The 26,138-nt window shown below is 41.4% G+C and overlaps 1 protein-coding gene across 1 annotated transcript in view; it reads left to right on the forward strand.

Annotated features, from left to right (window-relative positions):
- The window catches only part of LARP7 (La ribonucleoprotein 7, transcriptional regulator), a 69,401-nt gene extending 43,522 nt beyond the window's left edge, over positions 1-25,879 (forward strand). The window contains exons 9-13 of the mRNA XM_077476751.1: positions 14,812-14,948; positions 19,233-19,333; positions 20,826-20,985; positions 22,213-22,304; positions 24,480-25,879. Of these exons, the coding sequence (XP_077332877.1) occupies positions 14,812-14,948; positions 19,233-19,333; positions 20,826-20,985; positions 22,213-22,304; positions 24,480-24,560 (571 nt within the window). The 3' untranslated portion in view covers positions 24,561-25,879. The remainder of the gene's footprint in view (positions 1-14,811; positions 14,949-19,232; positions 19,334-20,825; positions 20,986-22,212; positions 22,305-24,479) is intronic.
- Positions 25,880-26,138: the final 259 nt, after the last annotated feature.

Consider the following 26,138-nt stretch of genomic DNA (forward strand, 5'->3'; position numbering starts at 1 on the left):
TAACCATAACATACAAGGCCATTCACAACATCGCCAACCTCATCTGCAGATATCGCCCAACTCGTCCCCTCCGCTCCTCCTAGGACACCCTGCTCTCTAGCTCCCTTGGTACCTCCTCCCATACTCGCCTTCAAGACTTCTCCAGAGCCTCTCCCATCCTCTGGATATACTGGGGCAGGGAGTTCCAATCAGCCCCTACCCTGTACACCTTTTAGGAGATCCCTTAAAACTAATTTTTTCAGGGAAGCCTATCCCACACTCGCCTAACTGTCCCTGAGCCACCCCCCATCAAATCATTCTCTGAAGCTATTACCTTTTGTACCGCCACCCCCTCCCTTTTAGAATGTAAGCTCTACAAGCAGGGCCCTCCTGTACCTTTTGTATTGAACTGTATTGTAATTGTGTTGTTGTCCCCCCCCCCCCCCCCTATAAATTGTACAGCGCTGCATAAACTGTTGGCGCTATATAAATCGTGTATAATAATAATTTCACATCTTTGGAGCATTGCAGTTTACGCTAGTTTTTTAGGCACGCTAACCTTTAACTCTAAAGAATGCTTGTTTTGATGAATGCATCAAAGATGCAGCATGCAGGACTTTAATTCACTTTCATCAAAACTTGTTCTAATAGAGTTCAGTGTTGGTGTGCCTAAAAACGCAATGCACCTCACACATGTGAACCAGCCCTTAGTCTTTCAATGTGAGACCTACCATTTTAAATTTCAATGCCTACATTTGTACCCTCTCCAAATCTTATCTCAGTCTAACACCGTAATGCTCAAAACATTTGCGATATTGGCCTGCAAGTGATTTGTGAATGGCCAATTAAAAAAAAAAACTTTAACAGTGTATGGTCAGCTTTACACTGTAGGGCATGATGTTACAAAGGAGTACTTTTTTATGCACCCCAGTACATCTGTTTTAGCTGCAAACATTCAGTAATGTGCAGCAATGTCATTGTTTGTTCCAATTCAAAAGTACAAGTTTGAAGTGAAAACAGGTTCACCCCATTTACAAATTTTGGGCCTTATGTCTAGTTCAGGGTTTGTCAGTGTACAAGTTAGTTGAACTATCTGATGTTTTCATGTAAACAAACAGTATTATTTTTGTTATATTTTAACCCTAATTCAAAAAAAAGAGCACAATACAGAAGTTTGTAGTATGTACTGCATGAGTGATTTCCTCATGCCAAGCGGTGCAGGGAAGTTGCTGTATTGTATCTGGTGTGCTGATCCCTGCCTGCGCTCCTCACTTATCCTTCCCATGTGATATCACATACAAGCACCTGGGATGGAAACGGGGGGGGGGGGGGGGGGGGGGGTAGCTGGGATTAGCACAGGATAATGATGTAGGTTGCTTCCTTGCTCGGCTGTGCGGGGGATCAGGTGAACTATAGGTTATGTGGGGGGGGGGGGCGGTTAATATACCCATTATCTGCCTGTGATAGACAGAAAAATTGCGATGAAACACTAGTTGCAGACTATCAAAACAACAATTTGTTGAGGGTAGCACTACACTATTTCTTTTCAATTTTGGGTGGCGTGGAATCGCTCATTAATTGTTTAGCCTGCAAACTTATTTTTATTATTGTATGTATGTATGTATAGAACTGTGTGATCCAATGTTGTGCTTAACTTGCGCTTAAGGTCTAAATAAGCACTTAAAAGATGATATCTTTTAAATGCTGATTTATAGCTCTTGAGTTGTGGGGTCTAAGGATTAGGTAAGCCGCATTATAATCACTTGGTGGTTGGTGCACAGCAGCTGCATGAAGATTTTGCACACTTTAGGTGGACATTGAAATTTTGTTTGTAGAACTTTTATTAATAATCGTTTTTGATTTGTTTATTATACACTATATATCGAGTGAGACATTTTTCTGACAGCACAAGAGTTTCTTTCAGTTATATGTAAAGAACTGCAGAACTTGCAGACTATCAAGCAATATCTTAAATACAAAAAAAAAGTACTTTTCTGTTTACTATTTGTACATCTAGATAAGATCAATAGGTATTTTATAGCATAGCAGTTTTATTACTTCATTGTTTAGCATGGATAAAGAAATCTGTGGAAATCTTTACGTGTGTTGCCAACTTTACAAATGGCACATTTGCTCGTAAACCTAGGGATTATAGGAATTGTTACCGTAGTTTATTTTTTATACTCCTTCATACATGCAGTTTAGGCTGCTTTAACAAATAATTGTTGTATTAGGGGATAATTATAGTATTTGACAGTATATTTGTTTGTGCCAAAAGTTTAAAAATGCCAGTCCTTGAAAATCCTGTACCCCCGCCCCCCAGAACCCAGGAGAAAAAACAGCACAGGTAGAGCATACAGACTTCATGCAGATGGGCCTGGTTCACACCTATGCGTTGTTTGGTGCTTTTTGCAGAAACTCACTAAAGTCCATTTTAGCATGGTTTCCCAAGGGACACAGCCACATCTATTCTTGTTGTCAGCCTCTGTGTTTTTGAAAAGGGTTAGGAACTTTTAAAAAACACAAGACAGTGCGTTTTTGGGTCAATAGACTTCAATGCAGAAGCTGCAGAGAAGTATGTAGTGCGTTTTTGAGTTTTGCATTTTTTATATGCCTAACAGATTGCCCATAAAGAACGCAAAAAACACAAAAAAAAAGTTATAAACAAGTGTGCAAAAATTTGCCACCAAAAGCAAGCTGCAAAGATGTTAAGCAGGCCATAGTGTCTTTGATGCATTTCAAACAAAGGACCCCAAGGCAGAAATACTAACCACCGAGCCCCGATCCTTTAATAATTTCTTGTAGGAGTGATACTGTAATTGAATTATCCTTACAATTTGTGTGATTAGACTGCTGAGAGGCTGCAAACTACCACCATTGCTACAGTGCAATTCCAGCTCTTACCCCACAGAGGTGCACATTGGCAATGGTTATCGCATGCGGCAATTCAGCAACATCTCTAAGCTACATGTGATATGACAGGGTATGGGCTCCAGATTGCTTCCATTATCTTCCTCCTTTGGTTTAAAGCAAAACTCAATTCGATGAGATCGAACCCACCAGATCTAAAACAATGAAGCACTTACTTCTTTGCAAGACACAGGAAGTGCCCCAATGTTAAAGTGCCGGTGCATTCTGAGATGTATTAAAGCATAATATTTCACGGAAGGCAATCATTAATTACACATATTGTGTACAGGCAAGTACAAATGTATAAAATGTATTGGTGCTATTAAAACGTCACTGTTTGCTTTCAGCTGTTCTGTACAATGTGCCCTGGTTCACTGTAAGGGTTCTTCGTCTATGCAAGGGCAGAATCCTCTTTGACCAAAACATTGAAGCACTTGCTGTTTGAAACTCAGAAAAGCACTCCAATGTTAAGGTAAAAGAAAGTCCTTTGCATTGTTGATCTTTTTCAGCATGGAACCTACTGGGAGAAAGAATTAGAATTATAAATGGGAAAACATAAATGAGGTTAGACACAAAGCAACACACAGCAGCCAGTCAGATTTTAGTTCATTTGTAACTTTGCACATTGGTGTTTTGGTTTACAAGATAAGCCTGATTAATGCCAGCTTTCATTAGTGTTCATACACTAGAGTTCAATGAAGAGGAGAAAGTAGACTTAATGTAACACCTTATTAGCAATGTGTACAGTAGTAACTTGTTGAAAGTGTCTGCTGGGACACAAATTAAAAAGGGAAAGAAAAAAAAAAACGGCTTATTCTAAAATCCGGTTTGTGTGCAATAAGCTCACATTCAATTGGTAAATCATACCACGAGATATGTAGACCAAATATTTCCAATATAATTATAAATATGACCCAAATGCTACATATACAAAGCAGAGAAAACTGGATTAAAATCCAAGCTCTACTGATTGTCATGGGAAATGGCTCCTCATTTTCAGCTTTTTTAGTTTTTTCTAAAACCGGTGGCTTTGATATCTCATGTTAGTTTTAGTCTATATGCATAAGCCTACCTATGCCTGTTTCAGAGGTAACAAGCATGCAGTCAGTAAACTGCAGAAAGCAGCTATACAGTTGTGATCTAGTTCTAATGGTCACTCACCTTGGTTTCTGGTTGCTGATCTCTACTCCTGCGCTACTCATAATGGTCTTGCTTCTCTGCCATGCCCTTTATACCTTCCTATTATCATTTTGGCTTACTAATCCCAAAGGGGTGGTCTGTGCTCTCTTTTGTTATTGTAATGTATATGTTGTGTGTGTGAATTTTTGTGGGAGGGTCTTGTGTCCATTTGTCCCTTTTTATCTTGATTAAGAGGAGGAAATCTTAACTCTTCTGATGACTGAAGATGACCCAGTTACTTATTTTCTAGGGTGTTTCATATGCTAACTACCTTCAGTGGGGAAACCTGCTGTTGGGCTGATTAGGTTTTCCTGAGGCAAATATACACAGGAGTGAGCTAATCAAAGCTCTGCTATGGCATTGTGTTGCAATCAGGATGGGCCGTGGACGCATACTAATTGTATACATACAAAAGCCAAAAGTCGTTAGGATGCGCAGCAACTGCACATACCTTTTGTAATCCCCAAACAAAATGAGAACTTTGGTGCCTTTCAGGCTGCCTGCAAGTAAATTGTAATCCTAATCACATAGTCATTTTATCTATCTGATTAGTACTTTTTAGTTTTGGTTTAGCTCAATACGTAACTGTTTGGCTTTACGTATAGCACAATATCTAAAATAAATTAAAACCCACATTTCTAAAATGATTTATATTGCAGAAAACTTAAGCTGAGGGAAGTTTTAATTGCTGCCATTATTGTTATTAAAATGCTAGCCCCATGACTGTCATGCTGACCCAGTGGCTTCATTATTTTAAATTGGTGATCCAGAACTTGTTTGAGATCATTAGGGGATACAGGCATTTGTAGACTGAGCCAGGAAGCATGGAGGTTTTAAACAACATCAGGGCAAGGGGGGCTTACTCAATAAGGGCTGGTTCACGCCATAAAAATGCACTCCAAATCCATTCCGGATGCATATATGCATGCACATTTTTGGCCCGTTCCAGTGCGTTCCAGAGTGTATTCCCAATATATATATATATATATATATATATATATATATATATATATATATATATATATATATATATATATATATATATATATATATATATATATATATATATATATATATATATGTATATGTATGTATGTATGTGTGTGTGTGTGTGTATTTTTTGTTTTGTATTCTGTTACCCCCCCCCCCCAATCTTTTCTCCTTTCTTTTTTTTTTTTTTTTTTTCTTTCGTTTTTTTTTTTTTTCCCCCACTGTAATTGGTCCGATGCATTTGTTTGTGCATTCTGGCGCATTTTTTATGCGATTTACTGCATTGCACTATAGTCAGTGCAGAAAAAATGCAGCATGTTCTACTTTTCCCCCCCCCCCCCCCCCCCCACTGGAACTGACCACACTGGTATGAACTATGCCATTGGAAACGATATAACCTACTTACCACTTGTTTTTCATGCAGAAAAACAACGCACCGGACTGCATGTGGTGTGATCATGCCTGACGTCTGTTAACACTAATGCGATGAGGGTAATGCACAAGATTTTCTGCGTTTCCACACATCACACTCTAAGAAATTGCATAGCGTTCATGCGATCTGCTGTGGATGTCATTGTTCTCTTCATGACACCGTGAAAAAAATGACAAAGCACAGTGCGTTTGTCAGAATTGCATTACATGTTTTTGAACATCCATGCAATGCAATTCAGGTGCTGGAGGAAAAAACGGGTCCTGCGCCATTTTGATACAGATGTATTGTCAGTCATACAAAATGTATGGTTGAAATCCCACTGCACAGACATCTCATGTGATGCGCACAGGAATGCGGTGTGATACTAATTGTATACATTACCACATGTGATTCCTGTGCTAGTCACATGTGGTGGTTTGCAATGTTCCAGTGTGAACCTAGACAAAACGTTAGACAAATTGCTTCTGAAAAATATGCACCAACATGCACATCAATCGCTCACATGTTAGTATTTTCTGTTATTGTTCAAGGGACTGGGGAATGATGCCCCTGGCCATAGAAATGTAGATTTGAAGCTTATATTATTTTTTTTATTTTTTTAACAAGGCTTCACATGAGGAATAAAATGGATTATAAGCAACTTTTTCCTTATAAGCTTCCAGAAACCAGGCCTTAGCTACATGTTTTCTATGACCTGTTTTAACTCATGCTGTTGTCCTTTACACAAGCAGGCTTGGTGGATTTTTAAACCGACTATAGACAGAGCAATTTTCGTTCCTGCAACAATGGCTCACTCAATTTCCCCATCCACACAGTCAGTGTTTTACTGGGGGTGGGGATTCCACCCGCAGGGCCATTTATGCTCTCCTGGGGGGAGCACAGTAATTATTGCTAGCAGCTGTGACAGGCTGGTTGTACCCATGTTGAATGCTCCACTTGGGTACATCTCTGCCAGTTCCTGCTGGACCAACCATGATTTGAACAGTCTATGGCCGGGTTTGAGCTCTCAACCAACAGACATTTCCCTTTTTTTGTTTTTTTGTTTTCATTTAGCACATGTTATGCTTGGAAGTCTCTTCAAACGAGATATATGGCTACAGCATACACTTTCATTTTATGATATCGGCAATGTAATACCAATATGGGAGCAATTCATTTTTACCATTGTATGTGGCTTCGTTAGTTCATTTTAGTGTCCGCTCGTTCAGTTGATTTTGTTAAAATCAAACAAAATTTTGAAGTACTTTCGAAAAACCTTCCTCTAGAGAGATATATATCTATATCTCTATCTCTATCTATCGACCCTTTTCACACTGAGGCAGTTTTCAGGCATTTTGTTTAGCACCTGTAAACCTGCCTCTCCAGTGTAAAAGTCTGAGTGCTTTCACACTGGGGCGGTGCACTTGTGGAACGGAGAAACAAAGTCCTGCAAGCAGCATCTTTGGGGTGGTATACAGCACTCCTACACCACCCCTGCCTATTAGAATGAGTGTGCAGCGCTTCGGGAAGCGCTGTAACGTGGGCACTTTTTAACCCCTTGTTAGCCGCTTCTCGGGGTTTAAAAGCGCCCCGCTAGTGAACGAAAAGCGCCGTTTAAACAGCGGTAAATCGTTGCTAAAACTAGCAGTGCTTCGCGCTAACGGACCCGCCACCCCAGTGTGAAAGGTGTCTTAGTGAGTGTATGCAAAAATACAAGGAGTATCATAGTATCTCTTCAGAATTGGCACAATGCAAAAGCATTGGATTGTAAAGCCCCATACACACTCAGATTTTCTGCTGTTTTTTGTCTTCAGATTTACCAAAACCATGTAGTGCAAGGGCCTGTCTGATTGCATACAAATTGAAACTCCTAAGGTTTGACCTCATATTATATGGTTTTGGTAAATCTGAAGGAAAAAAATCAGCAGAAAATCTGATGGATTGTATGGGGCTTTACAATCCAATGCTTTTGTATTGTGCCAATTCTGAAGATACTATGATACTCCTTGTATCTCCAGCTGATCACCAAAAAAATCAAGTTAACCAGAAAAGAAGGCAAACGGGTATACAATAAACAGAACAAGTATTCTCCATGTGTTGATGTATTATGTGTACAATAACATTTGTGAAAAAAGTTATTGCGTTATCTGCTTTTTTTTTTTTTTTTTTTTTAAACTTAAATTTGTGGTAGGTAGGGGTATAGGTTGGTAGGGGTATAGTTGAGTTCTAATTCATCACAGGTATCATTGATGCGTAGCCATTCATCCCAATTCTTGTCAAATTTCAGAGGACTGCCTCTGGTTTTCTTTGCTGATTTATGCATAGATAATGTTTGATGATAATTTTTTTTTCTTAACTAATATTAACCACTTTAGCTCTAGGCCTTTTCTAACGCTTTTTGTTTACATGTAACAATCAGTATTTTTTGCTAGAAAATTACCTGGATTATTTAAAAATATATATAAAGCAGAGGCCCTAGAGACTAAATTGATGGGTGTTGCTATTTATGCCACACAGTATTTGTGCAGAAATACACAAAACACAATATAATACTGCATTGTTTGGTAAAGTTTAAAAGATGTTATGCCAAGCAAATAGATGCCAAACATGTCATGCTCTAAAAGTGCAACAGCGACAAACATAAATTTTACTATCCTATAGATGACAGTTTAAAAGCCTTTGCAGGTTACCACGTTAGATTTACACGGGAGGTCTGGTGACAGAATTACTGCCCATGATCTGATGTTCATGGTGATGCTTCACATCTGTGGGAGGATCACTGTTTGCATCTGTGCAAGACCCCAACACGTGTTCACCTTTGAATGGGGTCCATTTTTAATTATTTTATTTTTACACCTTTTGCTTAATTTTTTTTTTTCACTGTTCTTGTTATCGCAGGGAACATAAATATTCCCTGTGATAGCAATAGGCAGTAACAGCATGTACATTTATGGATCCAGGGGGTTTACATCGGGGAAGACTATACAAGTATGCTCATCGCTTCCAGTTTCCTATGTCATGGAGGTGATCCTGTATGACCAGCTGGCAAAAGTGCTGACTGGTCGCTCGGGTCCCCCCATTGAGACAGGAGAGACTGAAAAAGCCACAGAAGGCAGCAGGACTAAAAAATAATACTGGTCGCTCAGGTCCCTCAGTGAGATAAGAGAGCCAGAGAAAGCAGTGAAAGGCAGCAGGACAAAAAAAACAAAGCCTGTCGCCCCCCCCCCCCCCCTCCTCCCAAGTTAAAGAATTCCCTCCAACTTCCATTTGAAATTTCTTGAACTTTTTGCCATTTGGTGTTGTAGTTTTAGAGATTTTTTGTGTGTGAGGTTTGCCTCTGAGGAGCGTATCATAAAAAGTGGAAATTAGATGGGTATGAACTACACCTAGTTTGGGTCAAGCCGCATGTCTGAGTTGAAGTTATCCAAAATGGCAGTTTTTCATGTTGCGCAATTCCTGTTGTAGTACAGGGAAGGTTTTGAAGGAGCCTTGTGAGTGGAGTTCATGGATATATTTTCAATGCTGTTGTATTAAGCAGTAGGAAAACACCTTGGTGTTTTTCAGCAATACCTTTTTAAAATACTAGTTCGTCAGCTGAGGGCAATGCACATCTATAGATGAGGTTTGCTAGCGTCTTGTAACAAGAGATAATAGAAGGAAGAGCCACCAGTGGATATAAATCAGTTGGGAAGCATAATATTAGAATTGTAGGTAAAGCTCAATTGCCTTGAAAAGGTGGGGACTTGTAAAGTTTTAGGAGGTGCCATAGAAATGTAGACTGTCGGTGTCGTTTTTTTGTTTTTATATAAGTTAGAGAATCCTACAAAATATACAATATTTTAGGTAAAAAAACAAACAAACATTTTAAATAGATTCTTCCTATTATTTTCAGGGAGGCTTTAACCATGTTGTAACTTTGGTTTTGAAGGTTGTATTGCACAGAAGTAAGTTGTCAGTGTACGCGTATTTAGGGAAACGTACCGTAGTTAAATATCAATCCCTGTGTATTTGAATTTGTTTGTGACGTGAAGGGAATAATCAGGTGGCATAGTAAAAACAAGATCTGAATCCTTTGGAAATATGTACAGTTTGGAACAAATAACCTTGAACCTAGAGTAGCTACCAAAACCTCACAGTATGTAATGCCTTATTCAAAGTGTGTTGTGGGTTTGTCAAGTATAGCAACATATCTGAGCATAGAGAGGCTTGTTCCTCCAAAGCACCTATCCACACGCCTTTCAGTAACACTGAATTTCCCATAAGCTCTGCTAGTGCTTCTATCTCAACAGCGAGGATTGGAGAGGGGCGCCCCTGTCTAGTACCGCCACCTTTATAGAAAAGGAGCCTCAGACGAAACCGTAACAGTATTTAAAATAAGTAAGGCCATTCTATAGAATCAAATGCCTTATGTGTGTCTGAGGTCACTATAGCTGGGAGTTGTGGAGGTGTTAGGAATTTGGAAATCAGTAAAAAGGATACAAATATTTGTGGATCTACCGGGGATGGTTGGCGTTTATAGCCATAACAATATATAGATTGCAACTTGTGACGATTTTGCTAATCATGTTGGAGCGGAGAAAGGTTTAGAATTTGATGGGGTTTTATTGCTGCCAGTGACCCCGTTGGGGTCAGTGGCATGAAGTGATGGAATATCTCCCCAATAGCAGAAAACGTAAAACTGTACAATAGAGTGGTAAGAGAGTAGAATCTGTCAGTTTTGATTTGCTTTTTTCTTTTTTTTTTTTTCTTTTTTTCCTTCTTTCCACTGTGACCCCATGTTCTTGCACTTATGTCAAGTGTGGGGAAAATTCCACAGTGGGGTCTCAAATTGCAACAAAAACATGAATAAAGTTCTAAGCCGTTTCCATTATTCAAAACTTGGGCTCATCAAGTACACTGTATAAGGTTTTCAATAAAAGAAATTCCCCAAACATGTACGTTCTGATATTTCCCCTCGTACAAGCAGGATACTAGCACAGCAGGCTTTCCCAGGATGCTAATCAAGATGGTTTTGAATACCCATTTAGGTGCAAATTTGCTTACCTCTCACCCAGCTTTCGAAAAGCCATTGCCTCTCTAGTTCTATTTAGATATTTAATTGAATTCTAAGGTGATTTTTTTTTCTTACTATTTCTGTAAAAACCCTGGAGCTGTGTTCTGCACATAAATCAGTAAGTGTTTCCTTAGAACATCATTGTCAGGAACAGTGTCAATCAAATTAATGTGACAGGAAGTTATAGGGTCACCATGGAGGAAGACAGCAGTAAATTAGCAGTGTCTATTATTATATTTTTAGCTTGGCATGGATGTCATGGGTGTTTAGGATAACTAAAATTTCTGGTGATGATCCTACTGAAATTCATCTTAGAGATATGTACATCGTTCTTTTCACACGCTGCCTGGTTTGCATAAGCTGTGTGAATGCTGAAATATCTCTGTAACTAATGGCCAATCATTTCCTTTTCCTGTAGAAAAGCTAAAATTCCATTAACCGTTAAAAAAAAGTGCTATGAGGAGAAACCAACCTAACTATGGGCAGTCTGAAAATGGAACGAAAGGGAAAACATGTGTATATGTGTATATATATATATAATATATATATATATATATATATATATATATATATATATATATATATATATATATATATATATACATACATACATACATTTTTTTTTTTTATTATTGAAAAAGCCAACTTTATTGAGGTACGAATGCTTGGTACATAAATTGACGGAGGCCAACATGGCCAAAACGATAGCACATATATAGATACATTACAGTAACCGTGTAGCATAAAACCAACTACCCACAAGAGGTAGAGCCATCACATAGTACATATGTATGTATAAAAAGAGACAAAGGAAAGGGGGGGAGAGAGGGAGGGGAGAGGAGAAAAAAAAAAGGAGAGGGAAAGGAGAAGATGAAGGGTGAGTATATCAAGTACACGTTACACCATCTGCCAACCATCTACCCCAGACCTTTTCGTATTTAGGTGAACACCCCCTATGCACATCAGCTTCTTATATGGAAGAGTATCATTTACCTCTTTTTTCCAACACTGGATTGTGGGGGGCAGGGCCTGCATCCACCTTCTAGCCACCGCTTTCCTTGCCAGGAATAGGGTCTCATGCAAAAAGGTGCGAAGAGATTTATCAGCTTCTAAGCTAGGCATCAGACCGAGCAGGCACATTTTGGGGTCTAGGGTAGCAGGTGAACCCATCTGGTCATGCAGGAATCGTATCACTTGCATCCAGTATGCTTGAATAGTGGGACAGGTCCATAGAAGGTGATAAAGGGAGCCCGGGGTATGACCACATTGACGGCATCCCGGATTGTACATGGGCTTGAAACGTGCTATATTCTGGGGAGTTAGATATGTCCTGTGTATGATATACAGCTGCGTGAGGCGATCTGACAGCCGGGGGGATACATATTTCACATCCCCCAGAATGTCATCCCAATCCTCATCCGCAATAAGCCCAACGTCCACCTCCCATCTGGTCTTAGCAGCATAGGCCAAGGCCATGACACCAGGGAGACGGATAGCGGAGTACAAGGTGGAGATTAATTTAGCTGGCTCAGTACCCGTAACTGTATCTACTATAGAGGGGACTGCCAAGGATGGGTTAGAGCTAATAAATTGGGTTTGTATGGCATGGCGGAGCTGCAGGTATCTAAAAAGGAGACGGTTAGGGAGGGAAAATTCGTCCTTGAGCATTTGAAACGTTTTTATTCCCATATTAGTCATGACCTGATAAATATATAAGATCCCGTGGCGTATCCACACCACAGGATCTGGAATGGACAGCAGTTCAGGTAGGTGCATGTTGAACCAGAGAGGCGTGTGGGAGTGGACCCGTGGGAACCCAAGTTTTTTCAGTGCCACCCCCCATACCCTCCGGTGATGTGTCAGCATGTCTGCGTTATGACGGGGGGAGCAGCCCGTCAAGGGGGCCCTGAGGACTGCCTGAAGGGGGGTGTGGGTTGGATTGTCAGGATGCCCACAGATTAGTGCCTGATATCGTAGTAGTTCGCTTTTATCAAAATAATAAAAATGGGATAATTGTGAGGCAAGATAGTACTCCTGAAAGTCTGGAAGAGCAGCTCCTCCCAGCGTCGCCGGGTTTTTCAGGAGCTTCCAGGATAATTTATGTCTGCTGTGCCCCCATATAAATGAGTTAAGAATAGACTCAATCGTTTTGAAAATTTTTTGTGGTATATATAGGGGGGCATGCCACACAAGATAGAGTATCTTTGGTAAAAGTATCATTTTAACCAAAATAATGCGTCCCATAACACCCAGCAGTAGTCTGGCCCAATTCTGTCTTAGTCTTGATCAGGGTACATAGGGGTTCAATGTTAAGGAGTGTGTAGTCTGTGAGTGATCTGGTCACCTGCACCCCGAGGTACTTAATCGAGGAGACCCTTGGGAGACTCAGAGGTGGAGACGTGAACGGAGGGGGGAAATGGTCAATGGGAAGGATCTGAGATTTGGACCAGTTAATACGCAAACCCGAATGGCCACCGATACATTCTATAGAATGAAGGGCAGCGCACAGGGAAGGACCCGAGTCTGCCAGGTACAGGAGGGTATCATCGGCATACAGCCCGATCTTCTCTTCCAGGTTACCAATCTTAAGGCCACGGATATTAGCATCTGCCCGAATCATGATGGCCAACGGCTATATATATATACATTTATTATGCGAATTGTAGTGCATGAGATTAGAATTCCCACCTGAACTCGACTGAAATTGCACAGGACTCTTTATCAAATCGCAGTGCAGCCGGGCCGCCCATATGTGCACAGGCTGTAAAAACTCGCTGAAATGCTCATGAAAACTGTTGTCTCTGTACAATGAAGTCTGTGTGCATTTCCCATTAGTTTTCATGCATGTATGGTGTGAACGAGCCCTAAGAGAAACAAACTGTCGCATGACACTAAAAATAAGTATCGGTAATTGGTATCAGCGAGTACTTGAGGAAAAAGTATCTGTACTCTGTCTCAAAAAACTGGTATCTGTGCATCCCTAGCTAAATATATATATATATATATATATATATATATATATATATATATATATATATATATATATATATATATATATATATATATATATATATATATATATATATATATATATATATTTTTTTTTTTTTAATGCCAGTAAGGCCTCTTTCACACTAATGTCCCGTTCAGGCCCGCCTGTCAGTCTTTCAGGCGGACCTGAACGGGTGCTCCATAGAGCTCTATGGAGCGTCGGATGTCAGCGGTGACATGTCCGCTGACATCCGACCCGCTCCGATCCGAAAAAGTGTAACGGAGGAAAAAGCTATTTTTCCATCCGTCTGCGGATCGGATCGGGTGACGACGGGCACTGCGGTCCGTCGTCATCCGATCTCCCATAGGGGAGAGCGGCGCTGTGACAGGTCCGTCCCTGCGCAGTGTGCAGAGACGGAGCTCTCATCTCCCTGCTCAGCGGGGATCGGCGGAGTGATCCCCGCTGAGCAAACGGACATCCACGGGGCGGATCAGAACTGATCCGCCCCGTGTGAAAGGACCCTAAGTTTTTTTTCTGAATGCAGATTTGGGTCTTTTTTTTGCCCTTCAACACTGCTCTAAAATTTAGATCTCAAAGCCACAATGTGCATGGGCGCAGGCTACATTCAGAGCCATAAAATGCCTTTAAGGCCTCATGCACACAGTCTGAGGCTTAAAATTTGCTGTAAAAATAAAAAAATGTAAACTTGCATGAAAGCATTGCATTATGGGCGCATACAGCCATTCACTTTTATGACCGACTGTATAAAGGTAAGTTATTCTGATTTCAGTGGCTGCTTACTTGTACTTTTTCAGTATTTTGCAGAAGCCAGTGATAAATGGGCAGCTTGCATTTTCCAGACAGCGATCGCAGCCCCTCAAAATGGGTTTCTTTTGTAATGCATGTAGTAGTTTGTTTTTTGTTTTTGTTTTTTCAGCGCAGCAGACTGCATGCAAACCACTGTTTATTTTTTTGATGGAACTATAGTGATTTGTTACAAGTAACATTTCATTACGTTCCACTCACCACAACTGTTGGGATGCAGAGTGCTGCATCGGGTTATGTGCTTTGGATCCTGTGTTCTCCCAATGAGCACCAGTGACTCTTCACATCTGCTTGTGTGAATTCAGCCAGAAAATGGGCCTAGGAATTGTGCTAAAATGTTAGTAACTATTTCTATGGTGATATATAATATTAGTGTTTTGTGTTGCACTCAATTAGAAACATTTCTAGGGGATCTTAATTTCTGCGTAAGCTTTCACAGACATGGTAAACAAATGTGTTTTATTTACCCAGGAAAGAATGGTTGGACCTCAAGGCTGAATATCTTTCACTTCAGAGAGCCAGCATGGTGTCCCTCAAGAAGTCATTATATGAAATAAGCCGTTCTTCTACAGGAGAGATGGAAACTGAGCCAAACCTTGACAGTAAAGGTAGATTGATCTGAAGCATTTACGGTGCAATAATAGACAACACATACATGTGAACTGCCCAAAAATTTGTGTAGTAAGTCCTGTGATCTGTGCACCCCTACCAAACAGCAAAACCAGGTTCTGTAATATGTACCTGATTTGAGCTTGGCTAAAACACAACAGCTTGGGCAAAGGCTGTTCCAACGTGTAGCTAATTGGTGAAGAGACAGCAGCTCACTGTTGCATTTAACCTGCAATTGCTCCTCACATCATCACATTCCCAGTGTTAGGCCAGCCATACATGGAGCGAATTTCTTTCCTGCAACCACAAGTTGCAGCAAAGAAATTTGCTTGATTTTCCCTAGCAACACAGACCATGTTGATGCGGTAATCCCTCCAGCTGGGCCCTTGTGTTCTCCTGGTGGGGGATGCCGCCCCCGCCAGGATCCGACAGTGAATATTGCTAGCGATAATCGCAAGAGAATCCGCTGTGCTGGTTGTACCCAAGTTGCTCAGTCAACTTGGTACTTTCAGCCTGCCCATTTCTTCTGAACTGTCCAAGAATGTCCGCCTATCGAATAGTGTCTCCCCCCCCCCCCCCCCCCCCCGTACTGCGCAGGCGCAGCACGGAGCACAATGAGATTCGGAAATTCCCCGAAGATGAACGGCACCTGCGCCGTGAGTCCAGGTGCAAGTCCCACCATCCAAGTAGACATAGGGCTGCACATAGTTAGAGGTGCCCCCTCGCGTGCTTGCTTCACTCACCGTGCTTCGGGCGCGGCCTTGCTTCGCTCGGCTCTTTTTTTTTTTTTATTCTAACTCTATGTCCACTTGGATGGTGGGGCTTGAACCTGGGTTTACGGCGCAGGCACCGTTCATCTTCGGATATTTTCGGAATCTGCTTGTCATTTGTACTGCGCATGCGCAGTACACACCGGACACTATCCAATGGGGGACAGTCTTTGACAGGACATCGGCCTTAGATGGAAACCTCTGCTATGCAGTGAAGTCTTCCTCTCCCACTATGAATGCTGCTGTGTGGAGTATTACAGATGGATAATATGAAAACAGATTCAAGTACCATTTTTAAAAATACATTTAAGGATTTGTAACAAATATACCGTATATGTGATTCAGTTGGCATCTCCTATATTTTTGCCTACACGTTTTGTTTTAAAAAACACACTAGTTACTGCACTCATCAGTGAATTTGTTTTACAGTTGTCCCAATATTTGCCTTGTTTACTTTGTTTCTGTGCATTGCCCCGTCGCATTATATTTCTTTTCATACATCAGGGGACACAGAGCCATAGTAGTCACTATGTGGGTTATAGGCCACCTTCAGGTGATGGACACTGGAACGCCCTAAGACAAGAACTGCACTCCCTATATAACACCTCCCACTACTGGGAGTGCCTCAGTTTTTTTGCCAGTGTCTAAGGTGTTGGTCACGAGTAAAGATATGCTGTGCTGAGCTCCACTGGAGCCATCCTTGTTGGGGCTAGCCATGCTGACCGGATCCATTCCAAGTGTCTTATTTTTGGCCAGATTGAATGGTACCCAGCCCACGTATCCGAAAAAACAAGGTTTTGCTTGTAAGTGTTTCTCTTTTTAGAGAGCTGGACCCTGGGATCCAGTACTTTTTTTTGGTAGTGAGACCATAAAGTTTTTACTGTGAAAAATATATATCTAAATATATAACTCGCGCTGAGGCAAAACAAAATCAAAAGTGAAAGAGAAGCTGCTATACACAAAGTGCTACACACTTAAATATAATAAAAGAAATAATACAGCGCTTAACAAACGTGTCCATATAAGTGAAAACAAACAATGATATATAATATGTAACAAAAGTCCATGTGAACCATGGAAGTGATAAACGACTAAATAGGTGCTTCAATCACTTATACGGACACATGTTTGTTAAGCGCTGTATTATTTCTTTTATTATTTTTATAAAGTTTTTACTGGCAGGGTGCTGTTGCACGAGAAATCCTTCCTTTTGGCTGTGCATGAAATTGTTAGGAAATATGGTGGCCTCCTTCGAGGCTGTCCTTATGCGCAGTTTCATTCAAGACTGCTACAAAACACCATTCTGTTTGCCTGAAACAAGAAGGTCCAGGCTTTGGACTTTCCAATGTGCTTATCCCCCAAGGTGCGTCAGAGCCTCAATTGGTGGTTGATATCCAACAACCTTCAACAGGGGAAATCCTTTCTACCAGTATCCTGGAAAGTGGTAACAGATGCCAGCCTTCTAGGCTGGGGAGCAGTCCTGGAAGAAGCATCTGTCCAGGGGAAGTGGTCCAAGTCAGAAAGGACCTTGCCCACCAATACTCTAGAAATTCAGAGAGTACGTCTGGCCCTAGAGGCCTGGGCGCTCAGACTATAGAATTGTCCTGTCGAGATTCAATCCGTTAATGCCATGGCTGTGGCCTACATCAATCGCCAAGGGGGCACGAGAAGTCGTGCAGCCCAAAAAGAGGTGAATCCTGTTCTAGCTTGGGCAGAAAGCAACATTCCTTGCCTATCGCCGATTTCCACTCCAGGGATAGAAAATTGACAGGCGGACTACTTGAGTCACCGACAATTGTTTCCGGGAGAATAGTCCCTTCACCCTGACATCTGTCTGTCGATATGTCAAAGATGGGTTGTTCCGGACGTGGATCTGTTCACGTCCAAATTCAACATCAAGGTCGACAACTTTGTGTCAAGGACAAGGGTTAGTGTGCAGAACAGACCCCTTGGTCTTTCCATGGGATCAGTTCTCACTAATCTATGCGTTTCCTCCAGTTCTGCTGCTTCCACGCCTTCTCCGCAGGATCAAGCAGAAACGGAAAGAGGTGATTCTGGTGGCCCCAGCATGGCCTAGAAGAGCTTGCTTTGCAGAGATCATAAAGATGGCAGTAGGGGACCCTTGGACCTTGCCATTGTGACCAGACCTTCTCGCACAAGGTTCAGTATTCCATCCTACCTTACAAATGCAAAATTGAATGGTTTGGCTATTGAAACACACATTCTAAAGGACCGTGGGTTATCTCCTTCAGTAATATCTACTTTGGTTAATGCTAAGAAGCGGTCTCCAGTGTCATATACTGTAGAGTCTGGAAGGCATATGTCTCCTGGTGTGGATCCAGAGGTTGGTACTCCAGGAAGTATGTCATAGGTGGGATGCTTGAATTCCTGCAAATGGGATTGAAAATTATGCTGACCTTGAGTACTATCAAGGGCCAGGTCTCGGCCTTATCAGTATTCTTTCAACGGCCTCTTGCTTCTCACTCTCTGGTACGTGGCTTTATTCAGGGGGTAACGTGGATTAATCCTCCTATCGGGGCACCCCTGAATCCTTGGGATTTGAATTTAGTCTTGTTGGCTTCACAGAAACAGAGCCTATACAGGAAATTCCCTTGGTTCTTTTGACGAGAAAAATAATCTTTTTGTTTGCCATATACTCTGCCAGAAGGGCAGCTCTGTCTTGTAAAGAGCCATATTTTGATTATGGATAAGGTAGTATTGCGGCCTCATCTTGAATTCCTACCAAAGGTAGTTACAGGTTTTCATTTAAACCAGGATGTTTTTTTTTTTTTTTTTTTTTTTCAGAACCTCGATCTAGGGAAGAGAAGTCGCTACATTCCCTTGATGTAGTGAGAGCGGTCAAGGTCTATTTAAAGGAGACTGCTCAGATTCGCCAAACAGATGTTTTGTTTTGTACTGCCAGAAGGTCCTAAAAGAGGACAGGCAGCATCAAAATCTTCTATTTCCAAATGGATTTGTCAAGTGATTGTTCAAGCTTATGGTCTAAAGAAGAAAATTCCTCCTTTTTCATGTTAAAGCGCACTCCACCAGGGCTGTTCGTGCCTCTTGGTTGGTGCATCGCCAGGCCTCCATGGCTTAGATCTGAAAGGCCGCAACTTGGTCTTCAGTCCATACATTTACCAGATTCTATCAAATCGATGTAAAAGGTCATGAGGATATTGCCTTTGGGTGTAGTGCACTGCAGGCTGCAGTAGAAGTCCTCTAGTCTGTTAATGCCCTACTTTTTTTTATTGTCTCCCTCCATCCCACATAGTAACTACTATGGCTCTGTGTCCCCTGCTGTATGAAAAGAAAACAGGATTTTTAAAAACCGCTTACCTGTAAAATCCTTTTCTTTGAAGTACATCAGAGGACACAGAGGTCCCACCCACATAGTAACTACTATGGCTCTGTGTCCCCTGATGTACTTCAAAGAAAAGGATTTTGCAGGTAAGCTTTTAAAAATCCTGTTTTTGTCAGCTTCTCTTCATATTTTCTTCATTTATTCAACAGCAAATAGTTCAAAGAATGAAAATCTTGGGCCTCCGTTTGTATGTGGCGTTATTGTGAAGATCACTTGCTCAGATCCTCTGCCGGTTCGTAAATCTGTTAAGGTAAGCAAATAAAACTCCATTGACTCTGTTTACAGTAGTGGCCGCATAATCCATCTTAGTCAGTTGCGTTTCATATTTAAGGCCTGGTTCACGTTTTTGGCGTGTCTCCAGGCCGTGTTTGTGTGGGCACAGCAGCCCATTCATTTGAATGGGCTACTGTGCATATTTTTCATGCATGAAAAAGGTTCCTGCACCGTTTCAAAATGCAGCGGCCGGGAAATCACACACCATATCATTTGCCGGCAGTTCCTGCACCTGCAAACGTGCTGTGTTTTTAGATGCGTGGAGGTGCCATTAAGAATGAATGGCAGCCCCTCGCATTTTTAAATGGCAGCACATTTTGGCTGCGGGCGGTTTCTGGTGTGGGAACAGGTGAGATTCCCGCATCGGCAACCACTCACAATAGTTATATAATAATAAGCTGAACTTTGGAAATTATAGACACATTCTGGAGTTTAGCAATGATGCTATGTATGCCAATAGACTTTTTGGAAAAACTCAGATAATCGGATTAGTGATATTATGATAGATAATCTTGGTATATTTAATGTGATGTGACTGCAGCCTCTTTTACAGGATTCACTGTTGTGCTGTCTCAGTTTCTATAATGTGTAGTCTGCATTGGGCTCGCAGAGCGAGCTGCACTTTAATACATTAATATGAATGCAGTTCTTCAAGACTTGAGAATGGCAACTGTATATGGATTTGAGCCCTGAAGATGTATGGAAGGAGAAAAATTTGTACCACTCTGTAGGTAGTCTGTACCTTGGGTTTGGCTTTAATTGCAAGACTCCTGTGTTTAGAGGATAAAGCTGGCCGTAGATGGTTTGAATCCAATTGATGATTGTACCCAAGTCCCTCCATCCAACCAGCATGTCAGATTTCTAGCATTCAATTATTGCCAGTGGCTATAGTTTCTAGAAATAATCATTGTGTTCTACCGGCAGGGATGGCAGCCCTCGCTGGCAGAACACAATAGCTCTGTGGGAGGGGTTCTCCCATCATCACTGACTGCGTTGCTAGAGGAAAGAAAATCGCATAGTCTGTGGCCTGCCTAAAGGCCCCTTTTCCCATGGGCGCCTCCGTTTGGTGGACTCCACTTGCTCAGCGGTGGATTGCTCTGTTGATCCCAACTGAGCAGGCTGATGACAGGTCCATCTCCGCTCACTGTGCAGAGCAGAGACGGACCCAGTCCCGCTCTCCTGTATAGGGAGATCGGCTGAAAATGGACACCTGTCCGTTTTCAACCGATCCACCAGACGATTGGCAAATAGGACCACCATCCATCTGGATTTGGCGAGCAGGATTGGATCGGATGTCAGTGGACATCTGCTGCTCCCTTGGGGAGCGTATAATGTCTGATCAGATAGCCTGTGTGAAAGGAGTCTGTTTGTAATAATGAAATCATCCAGAGGTCATTTACACTGCTTATTTATATAACACTATGTGGAAAAATATAATTTCATCAAACATTTTATTTTATTTTTTTCAGGAGATATTATCTGCAGTGTCTGAAGTGGTATATGTAGATATGCTGGAGGGGGATACGGAGTGTCATGCTCGCTTTAAGACTCCTGAAGATGCTCAAGATGTCCTGAAAGCACGCTCTGATCTACAGAGCAAGCACAATTGGAAGGTTCAAATTCTCACTGGTAAGGAAATGGTTAATGGATATCAGTCACTTGCTGAGCACTATGTTAACTAGTACAGCAAGGTAGACTGTATGAAACAAAGGCAGAAAAATAGGTTATAAATACCATCTACATTTTAGGTACGACCTTGTATAGTCTATGTAAGTTTGTATTCAATGGCTAACACAGGCCATAGAAGGGGCAGTTTTTTTATATATTTTTTTTCAACCAGTGGGTTGAACAAAAAACTGACCCAAGTTTTCCATTCAAGGCACATAGGGGAATCCACCCCACTGAGTTATTGTACTCTGACAGCAGGAAGACTTCCCTGGCGTCAGAATACACTGATCAGTGTTCCATAGCTACAGCTCTGATTACGGAAAATCCAACGTGGCGGAGGTACAGAATTTGATTAAGCAGTTCGACCAGAGGGGCCATACATGGATTAACATTCAGATGGGCCTTTAAGTACTTAAGTTCAGCTTTTTTTTTTAAATTATAATTGCACATACTTTTGAAAAAAAAGTGAATATTTTTTTTCAGAGGAGTCTGCATTTCACCCTCAATCAGTAGATAATGGGTGCTATGTCAAGCTCCTGCAGACACCACCTGCAGCTTTGTACCTGTACCTCTCTGCAGGATTTCAGTTACGAAGCTGGAGAAAGTGTGAATGAACTAAAAGGGTGCTCATCGGTGCCCCTACAGTTCTTTGAGAACTGCAGGTTTGTCTGCCAGGGTGGAAGAGGGTTCCTGTGAATAAAGAATGCAGCTGTGCGGGCAGAACCCTGCACAACCCCACCAGTTTTGAAATGTAACATCTGGTGCAGGGAGAGGCTCCCCCACCCGCTGCCACAGGAAGGGGGGCAGGAGCTGGAGCATGTCGCACCCTAAATATGGGTGTAAAGTGTAACATGCTTAAAACGATGAACTTATCCTTTAATGCATTACTGCAGATTTCTAGATAGGATTTTAGCTTATACTATGAAGGTAAAGCCAGTATCAGACTGTTCCTGTTTCTCCTGGGTTCTAGCCAATATAGTAGCCACAAGTCACAGTGCACTTTTATTCACAGTGCACTTTTATTCAATGCTTCTTTTATTAGAGGAAGTTGCTTATACTTATATTTGCGCAGTTCATATTATGTAAATTTACTTGGGGATTCAACCTTTTCTGGAGCTCTTAATGGTTCTCAGCCTAAACCAAATCCATGGGCACTAGTAAATTCCACAATCTTTTATTTTCCTTTAGGAGACGGTGAGCAGCGATATTGGCAGAAGATCTTAGTGGACAGGCAGGCAAAACTGAACAGACCTCGTGAAAAGAAACGGGGAACTGAAAAGGTGAATCTTATTTTTTATTAGCTTTAAGATTATGATCAACTGTTTGATAAGGTTTTGAGTATTTCCAGTACCTCCAAACTAAAATACTGTAGTGATAGTAGGTATTACACATATATCAGAAGTATTTCTCAACATGTTCAAAATATATAGTGAAAGTTACTGAAGAAGCTGTTTTTTTTTGTTTTGTTTTGCTTTTTGTAATGTGTGACTCATGTACACTTAAGACAGGTACACACCACTAGTGTTTTTGGGTTGAACGGAAAAAAACTAACAATGTTAGTACAGCGATCTCCCCTGTTGAGCTATTGTGTTCTGACAGGGGAACGCCCCTCCGCCGGTCTCTCAGCCATTGGCTAAGACCGCTGATCGACAGCCGGTGGCTGCTGGAATACCAGCAGCCACCGGCTCGTCCAACAGAAAAGACCGGCCTAAGGCTGGGTTCACACTGAAGCAATGCGGGAACGCCGCGAATCCGCGGCGGGTTCCCGCATCGCATGCCTCCCGTCGGCAGTTCACACTGCCCTATGCGAACTGCTGGGAGTGTCAGTGAAACGTTAATGACACCCCCAGATCAGTTCGCATATTGCAGTGCGATCTGCAAACTCGGACAGGAATCGGATCGCATGGTGTGAACACCCATGCGATCCGATTCTGCTGCGGACCAAAAAAAGGGTCCTGTGCGAGTTTGGAGCGGGTGCGATGCGAATTCAGCCATACTATCTGTATGGCTGAACTCGCATCGCACAGAGATCGGATGTGATTTGCAGTGCGGTGCGAATCACATCCGGTTCTCCTAGCCGCAGCAGTGTGAACCCAGCCTAAAGGCCAGCTTCTGTTGGACCGGCTGCCATGCACATGGGCCAAATGTCAGCCGGCCAATGTCGTCCCAACATTCAGCTTGTGTGTATTAGGCTTTAGGCTGGCCATAGATGGAGCAACTTTCTTTCCTACAACTACAGAAAATAAATTTGCTTGACTCCCTCATCAGCAGACAGTGGTAACAGGGGAATTCCTCCCATCGAGCCAATATGCGCAAGTAGCCGCTATGAGAAGACAGCGATTATTGCTAGCAACTATAACAGTCGCTTGCAATAATTGCATGTAAAATCCGGCAGGCTGGTTCAATCAACTTGGGTACATTCAGCCTTGCCCGTACATGGTTTTGAATCTCGGCCGTGATGCAAACAGTCTGGTTGGCTTTATTGACCCTTTCTCAAAATTCTAGTTGCCTGGCTCTTATGCGGACTTTCTTGCTTGAATAATTTCAGTCGCTGGCACAGAAAAACATCTGTATGACATTTCTGATCTCCATACTTAAAAAGCTGAGCCCGGTCAAATTAAGCATTGTACCTCATGGCCACTTGTAAAGGTGAGCACAGATGGACTGAAATTCGGCCAGCTCAGCAATGACCAGCCAAATTTTGATATGCGTGTCCCTCCCGATTTAATTGGCTTGTTTTTTTTTTTATTTTTTTTTTTTTTTTTTTGCTTTTTCTGTTGAACAGCCACACTTAAATTTTCAGCCAGTGATCTGTGTATTATAACAATGGAGAAACCCAGCTATCAGAATACATTGTTGCAGTGGGGAGGATTCTGATCTCCACTTGTGTAGATGGGGGGGAAATCATTTTTTTTTTTTTTTTTTTTTTTTTCAGTTCGGCCCACCGGCTGAATGAAGAAAAACAAAACCCGTATTTCCATCTGAACAATCTTATAGTGGTTGTAAAGGCTGAAGGTTTTTCACTTTCATGCATTCTATTGTTACTGTTGTACATAGACACATAGTTGTAAATTGCCTCCTATTTCACGTTTACATTTCCCAAGTCTACATTTAACAGTACAAATCTTCTTACACACAGTAAATGAGAAGAGTTTGAGGCACATGGCTTTATTTTAATTTTTCAGAGGCTGCGCTCTGGGGTTTTGTTTTTATGCTTCATTCTGTACTTCGTGACTCCGTGACCTGGAAGGAGAATGCGCATATTAAGTATTGGGATACCTGATGCCACACATCATTGTTCTTAGTCAGGAAGGACAAAGATAAAAGCTTGCATTTACAAGTAGGCAGGACTGCCCACGTATTCATATTCTGAACAGTTCCCTTTGAGGAAAAGATTGGAAATCCAGATAAGTTGCATTTCTAATTTCTTTCTCCATTTGTCTTTTGCTTTACAGTTGGTTGCGAAAGCTGAGAAAATCCGCCTTGTTAAAACCCAAGAAGCTTGCAAACACATCAGATTCTTTGAAGAACCCTGACACACAGAAGTGACATTAAGACTTTTTTACATTTTATAATTCTTCAACATGCAAATGCACACATTTTAGGTTACAGTTTTGTTAAGACATTCTCCTGTTGGATTTTTTGCAACAATTTTTTTTTCATTTTAGACGTATTGGTGGTAAATATAGAATACAGCATCTCTTTCTGGGTGTTTGTTTGCTCAGGAGTTAATGAGCTCGCTGGAAATATGGCTAGGAAATTAATACGTGGAAGCTACCACTGCTGACTTCAGTCTGAAAATGCTAATTGCCTGATTAAACCCCCATACACACAGGTCGAATGCCGGACGACATCGGACAATTTTTCAATAAAAACTGTCCGACATTTGGCCCATTTGTGTGGTGACCGGCAGACAATGGTTGAGACCACCGATCGGAGAGTTACAATGGGGGGCCCATCCCCCTGTCAGAACACAACTGCTCAGCGGATGAAATCGCTGTAATGTTGGATAGTTTGTACAGATCGTTTTTTTTTTTTCGTTCAACTCGCTGTGTTGAATGGAAAAAGACTCCTAGTATATACCAGGCTTTACTGATCCCATAGTGCTTTTTTTTATTTAGTGACCTAAGCATGCAGTTTAGGGGTTTTGACCTCATGTATAAGTTTGGCGTTAGTGATCCAGCAAGTACTGAGGTGAGTCACAGCCAGGCAGCTGATGTTTTCAGAAGTGGATAAGTAATATTCCACTGCCTGCGAGTACATTTCATTTTTGTTAAAAATTATTCTGTTGTAAAGTCCAGGCCCATTACTTTTTTTATCATCAACCACAAGATTAGATAAGTAGAAAAGGAAAGGGGGCAGCATGCTAAAGATTCTAGATGCTAAAGAACACCCCAGATGCTTTATAATTTGTTGTTAATGTTCAGCATATAAAGTAAAGAAGGCTTACTAATCAATTTAGTTATCATAGACCTACTGATGACTACCAATGAGAAAAGCAGTTTGTACCTATGTTGATGTTACTGCATATAATAACTTGGCTTACAGGGTTTTCTTCCTTTCCTCAGTGTGATCAAATTGTTTAAAGGAGGTGTTCATCTTTTAGAACATGTTACATGTTACACCTGTATTTAGGATGTAATATGTTCCAGCACGTGTTCCTCTCATCCTGACAGCAGGTGGGGGTTCCCTCCCCAAAGCTGCTGTCAGATAATATAACATACAACACAGTTATAAACAGACTATCTTACAGGTATGTTTAATACAGACAGGATTGTGAATTCTATGTGAAGCTGCCAGACAAAAGATATATTTTGTTTTTGTTTTTAAAGAAAATAAAAATCCTTATTTTTAAGTCTTGTGGGGAACCGCCTTTTAAATGTTACAGTCTGCTAGGAAAGCGAACCTACACAATATATGCGATCATCAGAATGCCAGCAGTGCTTGATTCACTATTTAAGCACTGGCAATTTCTGCTCTTTTATGTTGCCATTGTGAAGTGTATGTATAAATCAAAAAAAAAAAAAGAAGAAAAAGAACAAAAAAGTCCATTGAGTAAAAGAAAAGCAATTTGGCCAGATTTGCACTTAATACTCTTAGAAAAACCCAGACAG

Source organism: Lithobates pipiens, unplaced genomic scaffold (genome assembly GCF_037356315.1).
Source record: "Lithobates pipiens isolate NorthernLeopardFrog02 unplaced genomic scaffold, aLitPip1_a1.2 Scaffold_13, whole genome shotgun sequence".
NCBI classification, from domain to species: Eukaryota; Metazoa; Chordata; class Amphibia; order Anura; family Ranidae; genus Lithobates; species Lithobates pipiens.